Source organism: Mastacembelus armatus, chromosome 4 (genome assembly GCF_900324485.2).
Source record: "Mastacembelus armatus chromosome 4, fMasArm1.2, whole genome shotgun sequence".
Lineage (NCBI taxonomy): Eukaryota > Metazoa > Chordata > Actinopteri > Synbranchiformes > Mastacembelidae > Mastacembelus > Mastacembelus armatus.
Window position 1 is genome coordinate 7,699,329 of NC_046636.1, and position 12,728 is coordinate 7,712,056.

At 38.0% G+C, this 12,728-nt stretch overlaps 1 protein-coding gene across 3 annotated transcripts in view; it reads right to left on the reverse strand.

Annotated features, from left to right (window-relative positions):
- LOC113139812 (interferon-induced protein 44-like) overlaps positions 1-12,728 on the reverse strand; it is a 47,528-nt gene that overhangs the window by 1,824 nt on the left and 32,976 nt on the right. The window contains exons 1-7 of one of the 3 annotated variants that reach the window (XM_026323364.1): positions 10,994-11,480; positions 10,010-10,046; positions 9,486-9,681; positions 8,741-8,893; positions 8,459-8,630; positions 8,182-8,282; positions 7,638-8,083 (exon numbers count right to left, since the gene is read on the reverse strand). In XM_026323364.1, the coding sequence (XP_026179149.1) occupies positions 7,889-8,083; positions 8,182-8,282; positions 8,459-8,630; positions 8,741-8,893; positions 9,486-9,681; positions 10,010-10,046; positions 10,994-11,480 (1,341 nt within the window). In that variant the 3' untranslated portion in view covers positions 7,638-7,888. Of the gene's footprint in view, positions 1-426; positions 623-746; positions 796-2,987; positions 3,512-7,637; positions 8,084-8,181; positions 8,283-8,458; positions 8,631-8,740; positions 8,894-9,485; positions 9,682-10,009; positions 10,047-10,993; positions 11,481-12,728 lie in introns of those variants that run through there. The other 2 variants (XM_033325155.1, XM_026323362.2) reach the window with 2 other exon arrangements.

Sequence of the window (12,728 nt, forward strand, 5' to 3'; positions counted from 1 at the left end):
GCTCCTGGGAATGCCATTGAGTTTTGCGTAGTTATAAATCAAAAAGTCATTCAATTTAAACAAATTGATATTTTAACTTATTAAGGCACTAAATGAAAATGAGGAACTGAAAAATTTGTTACCATCCTGGGAGGTGGATGGTGGAGGGCATAACGTCCAGATTTAATACAAATCTATCTGGTAGATATTAAGGTGTTTACTCAAAACCATAAAAGGAAAAACTGCAGTGGAACAGGTTGTAGATGTGTTTTTGAAACAATCTCAAGTGAGAGCTACATCTCCCATTTTTCAATTGTTTAAATATGATCATAACACTAATAATAATTTATATTATTTACAAAAGAAAGGTAAAAAATATGCATGCAATTTACATTGATATGAAGTAGAAATGTGGACTGACTGTTTCAGTCCCTCACAGGAACTAACCTGTGTGGTCAGGCTGGTGGCAGAGCTGCCAGCATTGGCCTGGTTGGTGACGTAGCCTCTGAATACAGAGTTAATGGAGTTGAAGAAACTGGACTTTCCAGCTCCAACTGGTCCAATGAGCAGGATCCGAGCCTGAGACACAGTGAAGTCTGTGGGAGAGTAGAACTTAATATTGTCCGTCATCTCTTTTCTCTTCCTGTTGAAAGAAGAACAGGTTTAAACCACTTTTAAATGGTTTTGTTTCTGTAAAGGATAAGGAATAATTAGAATCTTCAGGTCAGTGCAATATACTGACATATATGATGCAAAAATCAGCTTACTCAGATTCCCAGATCATTGACCTCCAGGGCTTCTCAAGTTCTGGGGTCTCTGTTGAAAAGCAAAACAGCTTTTACGAACAATATCATCCAATTTCAATAAAATATCATCCCGCTGCTGTTAATACTGCATACAGCGAAACAGACAGATAAATACACAAATATATAAACTTTATTAATCCCCAAAGAGTGACATGTCATTAACAACTAACTTTTGCTGTTATTAGGTTAGGTGAGACCATGAAAATGGGCCTCTCTACTGAAAAGTGACAATAAAAAACACAAAAATGACTAATGACATAAATTTACATATTTATGTGTAGAAATGTTTGAGTGCAACATATTCAACAACGTTATGTTAAATATGTGCCACTACACTATAAATACTATATTTACATACTATATATACATTTACCAGTAAACCAGTAAACTGTAGTATACTATAGGATATTAATATAGAATTGTCATGATCCACATCTGGACTTCCTGTTTTGGAATTTTACTTTGGCAGATCATTCCGGATCTGGTTTTGTTTTGTTCTGTTTCTCTTTACTTTGACCTGATTATTTGATTTGGTTCACCTGTGTCTTGTTTTTGCCACTCAGTTTATATACCCCTTTCTCAGCCACAGTCTTTGCCAGGTTATCTGACTAACATCCCTTGTCTGACTCAAATGCTTTGTCTGCCTGAAATCGCCTTGTTTTGCCTTGCTCCCCACGTTTTGCCTTCCTTGCTTTCCCACACCACTGGATTTCTCTTTTTATAGCCTTTTTCTTTTGTGTTCTCTGTTTGTAGACTTTCTTTGCCTGGAGGATTTTGTATTTGTTTTTGTAGATCCCCGCACCCTGTCTTGTGTTCATGTTTCCCTGTCTCCAATGTGGATGTGTCTTGTTCCCCTAGTCCATGTTTTTTCCCCAACCCAGGTTCTCTTGTTCATGTTTCCCCATGGTCTGGTGAGTCCCTAATGTGTGTGTGACCCAGACCCTCATGCCTTGTTCCCTTTTGTTCATGTGCCCATGTCCCCTAGTTTCCTGTTCAGTCCACCCTTGTCAAGCCATAGCCTTCGTGTCTCGTCCTGTTTCCTTGTTTCTGTTTCCTTGGTTCTTGAATAAAGCTTCTTTTCGCACCTGAGTACCAGAGTGGGCATATTTCTGGTCCAAAATAATAACCCCCGAATCGTGACAAGAATAAGTACTATAGGGTACTATAGTATTCTGTATTATTAATAGTAAATTGATGTAATAAATACTACAATATACAACTATAATATTTACTATAGTAAGGTTTAAAACAGTATAGGCTATAAGAAACTTACCACAGTGATGGGCATCTCTCTCAATGACTTAGCTTTCGTTCCGCATGCGTAAGTTAATGAAAGAGGTCGCCTATATTGCTTGTTGAACAAGCCAGTCCTGCGCATTAACAACATAAAGCAGAGCATAGCTTTACTTTGAGCTTGCTTTTCTTCTTCTGTTTTTTTTTTCTTTTCTGAGCTCCTGAAGGGTACTGTTTGGATTCATGGTTTTTTTTTGTTTGTTTGTTTGTTTGTTTGCTTGCCTGAACATTCTAACCATGTGCAGGTTGTCTGAATGCCAACAGTCACTCCAAAGTTTGTTACAGCAGCAGACTTTACCACATGTAGTTTAATATCTGCAATATAGCTCTTTCTTTTGCTATCTACTTCGCACTGCAAGCCAAGAGGAGTAAAAAAAAATGTGTGACTCATAATCTGGAAAATATGGTCATGTAATAATCGAGTAATTCAGTCTGACAAGTGAAAGTGGTTGTCTCTAAGCTGTTTCTTATAGACAGTGAGTTACTACATGTATTTATTCGTGTGTGCACGTTGGGAATTGTTTTTGTTTTCTAAGTGGGTCTGTTTTTGGTTGTTTCTTTTGAGTCAATCATGTGACTTACTGACCATGTGATTTGGATACGAATACAGCAACTGATGAGATCCCCAAAGTGAAGAGCACCAAAGGGATATTTTCTACACCTCTTGGACACCCAAGCAGCACTCCAGGCAAAATCTTTCTTTTGAATTAAATGCAGTTAAAGACCACTTCACAAGAAGAGATTCCAGTTTGTGCAGTTCAACAAAACCAGATGAAAAATTCTATAATTTATGTTTGGAAAAGGCAAATGCTCCTGTGCTCAATCTAACTTTAACAGTAACTGTCCTGCCTGGTGATTGATGTTAAATCCCATCATGCATCAACATTTGGTTGTTCAGAGAGGACTCACCTTCCACTTGATAGACTTCACACTCCGTCAGTTTGAGGTCATTGCCGTGCATGTCTGCAGCACTGAAGTTGTAATAATTTCCTGCATTGCTGTACACTTCTGCTTGGCTCCCATAGACAAGAATCAGAGATTCTCCAAAATATGGCCCGTAGTTGCCGATCATTTTTACTGCATACTGAGTGTTAGTGACTGGATATTTCAGGAGCTTTTCTCCACTGAAGGAGAAGAGAAAGGCCTGGTCATCATAAACATACTGACCAGACTGACTGAAAGGTTGTTTGGTGTAACCTCCAAACACAAAACCAGAGGCGTTGTAGCCCACAGACACAGTGGGGCTGCGGTTGTCACACCGCTGGTGAAAGGCTGCCCCAGTGAATCCATGGATGCTGGCCTTGTACAGCAGCTGAAGTTTGACATGTCCCAGCTGGGAGCAGATTGTTCTCTGCCGGCTCCTGGATAGTCTGGGGTTCATGCTAGATGGTTGTTCTGCTGAGGTTCCTGATGTTCTGGAGCCTATAAATTTCCTTTAAAAAGGAAAATAGTAAAAATGTTTATTTGCAAAACCCGCAACTTTGGTTTTATCCTCAGTTTTGACTTATTCTGGAATCAACCTTTTTATTTACAGGATGGTTTACATACAAACAAATTGGGCAGTCGCATCATGCTGTTTAGTTTTGCTCATGTGACTATTTATCCAGTCTGCAGCCACACCCTCACTCGTTTCATTTTCCTTCAATAATTATCCTGCTCCTTCTCTGGTCATTCACTCCCCTTGAGGAAGTCGCAGAGTCCTGCCAATCTTTTGAGTCCTGCCAACAGCACAGATATTTCTAGTTCTGTTTTATATAGTGTATCAAACCCAAGGCATAATTAATATTAAATAATCTCCTCAAGTATATTTTTACCATCTGAAACACTGATAAACCAAGGAGCCATCTAGATTAGACTTACCCTTAAGGATTACTATTATTGTTTTTAAACTGAGAACCTGCAGTGATGCTATTTGTAACGGACAGGCTCCATATCTGTCTCTTATCTGTCTCTTACTACCCATAAATACCTTTAAACCATTCCTGATCTCCTTTACCAGCTAAACATGTGTTCCCAGATATGGCCTGGAAACGTATGTCATAGTATATTACTGTTAACTGTTATAATTCTGTGATGTTTATTGACTTTCACTTATGTTGTTATTGAATTATTAACTCTAATTAGTTGCACTGTGTGCCATGAGAACAGGATGCACGAGAAAAGGCCTGCTTCTGCTTCCTCACGCAGAGGAGAGAATCCGGTAACCAAAAGAGAATTGACCTGCTAAGTTCGTGCCCTCCTCCACATGTGGTTTTGTAGTAAATAGCTCAACTTAAGCTACAGACAGAGCCAACGTTCAGTGACCAGATGCAGAGAGCAACTTGATGAACGGATGATCTGGGTGCACAGTTTAAGGACTTTCGAGTCACATCCATGGCCCTCCTGGGAACCCACTGGCCGGCTGACAGCAGGATGGCCCGAACTGTGGCTGTGCTGATTGTCTAAAACTTATCTCAGCTGGTCTCCCTAGACCTGACTCAAATTCAAAGATAAATTGATTTCAAAGTCCTATCAAGGGATCTGGTGCTCTGGAATTCTGAAAGTTTGTTTATGATATTAATAATTCATTAAACCAGGCATTAGAAACATTATGTTCGCTACAACAGATTTCAGATTCCTGTATTATGTTTGTATAAACATGTTAAATGTGTGATCCTTGTGATAGCAACTTTGCTAATCTTAAGATCCAGACTAAACTGGCCCTGTTTGACTGGCCCCTGAATTTGTATCTGGTCTTACTTTATTGTTCGTGGAGATTTGAATATTCACATGGATCATCCTCAAATTCCTTGCCATTCCATTTTTTTAAGTATTACAAATTTTTTGAATTTCCAGTAGCACCTGTTGAGCAGTACCTACCTTTTATTTGTTATACAAATACTCATAAACTAATCATTAACAAAATTTTTCAGTCACTGACGTGGTATCTGTTCTGTAGTAGGTCATTATCTGCTATACAATCCTTGATTTAGAGTTGTCTGGAAACGACACATTAAGTTAAACATTAACTGCACCAAAGGGGCATCGGTCACACAAAAATAAATAAATAGGCAACACTTTCAGAATGAAGTCTGGCAAACGTATTAAAAAATTATGTTTTAGTTTGACCTCACCAAATGAACAAATTCAAAGCTGAATCACTCCCCAAATGGACAAACACATTTTAGGTGCCTTGATAGGACAGTCACAACTTAACTGTCGTTTCCCTGTAAAAACTGTGTGCTGACAAGGTCTAAACATAAATGTTAATTTGAACACTGTTACAACCGTGTCACACATTCAGCAACTAAAACCTTAAGACATTCAAAATCCCACTGACTTTAAATGCTGGGCAAAATACGAAAATCTTTAATAGTGAAAGTCTTACCTCCTCCTCTTTGGGATAGTTCAGGGATAATAAGCAGCTACCAAGGTCACTGCAAACAGCTTGTATGTCCTGAGTTGTGGGTGTGTCACACTGTGGAGGACCAAAAGTGCCAAAATGAAACAGATACATAGTTAAATTATTATTTAAATGTTCCATTAATTATTTCAATTTTTAAAAAAATTACATAATTTATGATTAAATAGATTAATAATTAAATGTAAATAATTAAATATGTCATTCATTCATTCATTAAAATACCAATTCATTTTATGTAAAAAAAGAAAAAAACATTTTTTTATGGTGCTGTGCTGCAGTGCTTCGTGAATTTATGAACTCAATGTAAATAACTACATATTTTCGTTAAATACTGTGCAAATATCATCAAATCTCAAAAAGTCTAAAAATACAGCCATTAGCACAATAGTTACTCTATATACTCATGATCAGCTGTAATTATAATGGTGGTCATAACCAAACTAGTATGAAGAAATGTGTGTTTGCCTGTTACATTTTAGTTTACAAATTGTTGCTGAAGGAGTAGAAAGATGTAGTGTTCCTTTGGTTTTTCATCCATTCAACATGTTGCCTCTTGCACCAGTTCTCTTTTTTAGCAACCCCCACTATGGTCACCAAAAAACGTTTTCCACCTCTCAAGCACCAGCTCCCAGTCTGGGTTCAGGAGGCAGACACTCTCTGTACTTTTAAAGCTAGACTTAAAACCTTCCTCTTTGGCAAAGCATATAGTTAGGGCTGGCTTCAGGTGACCCTGAAACATCCCTTAGTTATGCTGCTGCAGAAGCTGGGGCATCTGGAAGCCAGAAGCCCCCAGAATCTCCTCCTCCAGAAGAAGATGGAGATTCACTTTCATTGTGGAAGTTGCATGAGAGCAAGTATCTGCGTGTTGCTAAACAAAACAATACCTTTGAATCTCTGCAACATCAGTGCCAAGTGAGAGAGTGTTCTCCACTGCAGGAGACATTGCTTCTGCAGGCAGATCTCAACTTGCGACAGAAAATGTTAACAAGCTGCAAGGAAGCCTGAGCTTTTATTGTAGACGTATGAAAATTTTTTTTTTTTTTAAAGCTTCCAAATTTCACCAAGCATTGAAGAAGGCAAAGCACACTTACACACAATATAATAAACGTGATTCCTCCATTTCAGTTAAGAATCCATGAATATTTACTCAGCTGTATATAAAGTTTCTATAATGCTGGAATCAAAACAAAAACAAAAGTAATTAAAAGCTATGTTGCAGTACAATTTGTAGCTGTTTCCATACTTTGTGTCTAATTTGTCAAATGACTCCTCAACACCTCAGATCACTGTTACTGACTTTTAATGGTCTTGTTCACTGGTATTTTGGATGCAGTATTTTTTCCATCAGATTATTGTCTCATTCCTGACATACTATGATTCAGTTGTTAGTCTTTGCCCTGAGAAAATCATCTGACTGTCAACATGCTACTAACTGTGAGCGCAATCTAAGTGAACTCTCCACAGGGGGAAGAACAACATGGTAACAACATGAAAATCTCTTTCTCTGAGAGGTGTAGTCATCATGCAGTAAACATAACTCTTGATACCAGTAGGTGATCCTGTAAATGTCTGATGATGTGTTGGCTTTTCAAACATGTTTGCTTGTAATGACATGTCCCACCAAAGCAAACCTCAGGCAAACTTACAGTCAAAATGAAACTGAGCCACCACTGAGATGATACACAGATGTACACAGACAAAAGAAGTCCATAATCAATCAGTTACATTTTTTAAAAGGTCCTATACCCATATACCTACCTATAAACTAATATAACCATAAAACCAACAATGGCAGCCTATTTACCAAACTAAACACAAAAGAAGCAAATAATTAAAGAATTAAAAAAAAACAACAGAAAACATTTTTAAAAATAATCAAACTTAAAACAGTAACACTAATAACCCAACAAATAGCTCCTACCACCTTCCTTATATCTCCCAAAAGTAACATAATATTTGAGAGACATTATGGATAAACTGCTAAAGAACCAGTAGGAAAGTGGCCCAAAGATACAACAACTGGCAGTTACATGTTAATAAAATACAAGATTATCACCAACAAATTGGATTCAGCTAAATAAAAAGAAGCTACATGATGTTTGTATCTGGTTTTGACCTTTTCCAATTAAGGAACCTAACGTTAGTGAATTTTAGAATTTATCTATAAATTGTAATGTTACTATAAGGCAAATGCGATATCCATCTTAATGCTTGGAACAATGGAGTTTTCCTGTTCCTGTTATTCGAATATGTTGACGTGAAGTGCAGTAAAAGTTTCTAAGAGCTGAAGTATATTTTACTACAGTGAACCTGAACTAGATCTCCTCCCCTATTAGGCCTTGGGGTATTTTGAAGGACATTTCATTACAGTTAAACAGGCCATGAACATTTGCTATAAGAATTTTTACTACTCTTTGATTTGTGCACTGCTGATTCGGCCACTGAGGTCATCAAAGTAACTGTCAGCAGAGCGAAGCATCTGAGTGATGGCAGTGAGCAGCAGGATGTCACAGTTCACGTCCAACTCCAGCTCCTCACAGTAGTTCTTCACTGGAACAACACAGGACAATGGGACACCGAGTCGAGCGCTGATGTCCTGCATCTGCATCACAAAACACGGCACAAAAGATTCAGGTGAGGACAGTTCATGATTTTCTGGTGCTACAAACGCTTCTACAGTTGTGTTGATGTTAATCTCACCATTTCCTTGATGTAGCTGCTCTTATAAATGTTCTTAATGTCATGTGCAACAAAAGGACAGGCTTCATCTACTTTAGTGACCAGGACCAGCTGAGGAATCCCTGGAACCCAGCAAAAAAGCATTAACTTTAGTTTGCAATATATTAAAGCTCTCACTTTGTATACAGTTTGTAGCAAAAGTAGTAGTAGTCCTCTATGGATAATTTATATTTGAACTGCATTCACTGATTTAGTCTTATGAGGAATCACTTATGATGTGGGGCTCATTTTTACTGACCCATTAAATTGATCTTTCTGCGAATAGCTGCCAGCTTCTCCTCCAGCTTTGTGGCCATGATGGAGATCTTGCAGGCATCAATGACGTAGACCACACAGTGGATCTTGTCCCTGAGTTCTGGAGACTTAACATAGCCACTGGTCTCCAATTGCAGAGGAGCAGAGGAGTTAAACTGTGTGATACAGGTGAAAGAAAAGAGAACATTTGTTTTTCCAAACTAACAAACTTAAACCAAACTATAACTAGTTTCTTTAGCTTGCCGAATTAAACAAGAAGCTCTACCTGGTAAAAGTCTGGTATATGACCTTTGAGGGTGCTGATGATGTCATCCACATCAAGCCCCGCCCCTGTGTTTTCCTCCAATCCCATGGTATCACACAAGATGATTGGCAAGGGTTTTCCTTCTCGCCCAGATTTCACTGAGTAGGTGCGAAACTGTAGAGTAATAAATGTTTATTATACATAATGGGGAAAATTATTTGTCACAGATTTTAACTTTTAAACTTGATGACATAATATTAACTTATTCTGCCTTATTTAAAAGACTGAGCAGGGACTGGCACAGCAATGCTAACATGCTGGTGATAATATTTATAACATTAGTCACCATTTTGTTCAGTGTATTAGCATTTACAAATTAGCACTAAAAACAAAGTATAGCAGAGGCTGCTGGGAATGCCATTGATTTACCATTATTGTCATAAATAATGGAAATTTTGACACTAGATGAAAACGAGGGACTGCATCTTATAGATGTTGAGATGTTTCACTCAAAACCATAAATGTCTAAAGAAAAGCTGAGGTGGAAATGTGATGGAACAGATTGCAGAATTTTTTGAGATCTGTGTTTGAAACAGTCTCTTTAAGCCAAAACTACAACTCCAGTTTTTCAATTTATTAAGTGTTTTAATGTGATCATAGCAATAATAATAATAATAATAATAATGATCATTAAAATAAATAAATAAATTTACACTGCTACATTGATATGAAGTAGAAATTGTTTCAGTCCCTCACAGGAACTAACCTGTGTGGTCAGGCTGGTGGTAGAACAGCCAGTAATGGCCTGGTTGGTGACGTGGCCTCTGAATACAGAGTTAATGGAATTGAAGAAACTGGACTTTCCAGCTCCAACTGGTCCAATGAGAAGGACCCGAGCCTGGGAAACAAAGCATCCTGTGGGAGTGTGGGACTTAATACTGTTCATCATCTTTGTTCTCTTCCTGTTGAAGAACAAGAACAGGTTTTAAAACATTTGAAATGATACCTTAATGTGTATATATGGAGTAGATATATATGTGTCTAACCCCAAATCTGTCCTAACATAATTACAGTTAACTTTAACTATAGGGACTGACTGTGCATCAATACCAGGACAAACCTGGTCAGCTTGTTGTGTTGATGCTAATCTGTGTATTACCCATAGAGATTAGCATAATCTGGATAAAGCATAATTATAACATCTTCAAGTCAATGCAGTATATTGAGATATATATCAAAACAGTACAATGACAGCATTTTAGGTTTTAAAATGGCTCAAGTTCAGCTTACTCAAATTCCCAGGTGATCGGCCTCCAGGGCTTCGCAAATTTTGGTGAAACTGTTAAAAGAAAAAACAGCTTTTACCAACATTTTTATCTAATTTTAATAAAATATCACCCTGCTGTTCAATTTTAATATTGCAGACAGACAGACTAGGGGTGCAACGGTTCAAGTTATTCACGGTTTGGTATGTATCACAGTTTTAGGGTCAGGGTTTCGGCACGGTTCGGTATGTGCTATGTTTAGGAAAAAAAGGGATGCTGACAAATTCAAAGAAAAATATACTTATTTATTGAGTAAGAAACACCTGACACCCAGGTGATGACGGCATAAATGACATGTCATTTTAGATGTATTGCCTTGAGCATACGGCACTCGCATCAAAGAAATTTTAAGTTTTGTCCACTTTTTTTTTTTTTTACCATCGCTGCTGTAGCGTATTGCAAACCCAAAATGATCCCAGACAGCAGACTTATATGAAGCTGGCGGTGGCTCTATTTGCAGCTTGTCTCTTTTGCTTGACATGCTGAACTGTACAAAACAACACACCCACGTGTGAGGATGTGATGTCAGCAAGTGATTTACATACTAAGAGTTGATTGGCTGCATTGTTGTTTTTTTTTGTTTTGTTTTTTTCCACCAAACCATATTACTAATGTGTCGTCAGGAACCGTGGTGCACAAGTATGCCAAACCGTCGGAGGAGAACGGTACAGTTTGATTTTTTGCCGAGAACCGTTGCACCCCTAAGATAGCTTGTCAGACTTTATTCAAATTAGGCCAATGATCTTTGGAAATATATTCGGAAATACAGTGTTTGGTGTTAAAGACCACTTCACAAGAAGATTCCAGTCTGTGCAGTTCAACAAAACCAGATGAAAAATTCTATAACTTATGGAAAAGGCAAATGCCCCTGTGCTCAATCTAACTTTAACAGTAACTGTCCTGCCTGGTGATTGATTTTAAATCCCATCATGCATCAACATTTGGTTGTTCAAAAGGGACTCACCTTCCACTTGATAGACTTCACACTCAGTCAGCTGGAGGTCATTGCCGTGCATGTCTGCAGCACTGAAGTCGTAATAATTTCCTGGGTTGCTGTGCACTACTGATTGGTTCCCATAGACAAGAACCAGAGCTTCTCCAAAATATGGCCCAGAAGAGCCATCCATTCTTACTGCATACTGAGTGTTAGTGACTGGATATTTCAGGAGTTTTTCTCCACTGAAGGAGAAGAGAAAGGCCTGGTCATCATTAACATACCCACCAGACTGATTGAAAGGTTGTTTGGTGTAACCTCCAAACACAAAACCAGAGACGTTGTAGCCCACAGACACAGTGGGGTAGCGGTTGTCACATTCCTGGTGAAAGGCTGCCCCAGTGAAACCATGGATGCTGGCCTTGTACAGCAGCTGAAGCTCGACATTTCCCAGCTGGGAGCAGATTGTTATCTGCTGGCTCCTTGTTAGTCTGGGGTTCATGCTAGATGGTTGTTCTGCTGAGGTTCCTGATGTTCTGGAGCCTTTGAATTTCCTAAAAATGAGGAGAAAAGAAAAATATGAATAAAAACAGCTTTAAACCGTGATTCGAACATGGTGTATAAAGTTAATCACACTCACATTATTACATTCTTTTTTCTGACTTTTGCAGTCTTTTAAGAGGATTATTTTACCAGGCTACTTTGTGTGAGTTATAATCACGAGTGACCGTAGTTAATGCAGTTTAAAGATTTGTTTGTGCATGTTTTGAATACCTCTAATTTATCCATTTAACTACGCAGTTTAATTTAGAAGTAAATATTTATTTTTTCACTCAATATGTACTCATTTTATTTATCATGAAAGGCCAGACTTAAGCAGGAACTAATTAATTAATTGTGTATATAATGTAGATCATGATTTATTATAAATCAGTATTTTATAAATACAGTTGTCACACCTAGTCTTCACATTCATGTTCTGTTGACACTGGCAGGTGAGTCATTGCTGTTGGTACTTTAAATGTCTTGCCCACCACTCTATCAAAGGATTCAACAAGATATGTATGTCGTTTCATTGCACTCTGATGAAGGGATGTCATAAACTGAAACTGAACTGCTGTTCTGTTAATTACAAAGCAATAATAAATAAATCTACAAATAAAGGCAATTATTATTAAAGTAATAATAAAAAAATATTATATTAAAAAATACAATCTTCTCAGTTTGTTAATGTAAGTTTTTTTTTTTTCAATTGTTTTTTTTTTTTTTTTCAAAAGTTGGTTTATTAGTGATTCTCAGACAACGTCCCTGTTTGCAATGCAAAGGTTTTTTCTTTCAGTTTCACTTTTCTGTCACTGTTTTGGTGTGGAGGGTAGGGCTCTGAGGGGTGGCCTAAGAAAGTGATTTGCTCTAATGGAGTCTAGCATTTTCAAGCTAACCTCAAACCAGCTCAATTGTTTGTAGAAAATGAAAACAGGGGAGACACAGACTTGAGGTCTGGGAGCTACAACAAAACACACAGAAACCATTGGAGGAAGGTCTACAGTCATGTGAGAGCCATCTGACTATAGAGCACTGTGGAGCCAGGTGGTCTCTGGTTGATATGCAAATTATCTGCCGAATATGCAGTGATCATGCTCTTCTTTGTCCCGCCCCTGTAGCCTTTCAGTATTAAAACCTTGGTAATGTTTGTGTGTGTGTGTGTGTGTGTGTGTGTGTGTGTGTGTGTGTGTGTGTGTGTGTGTGTGTG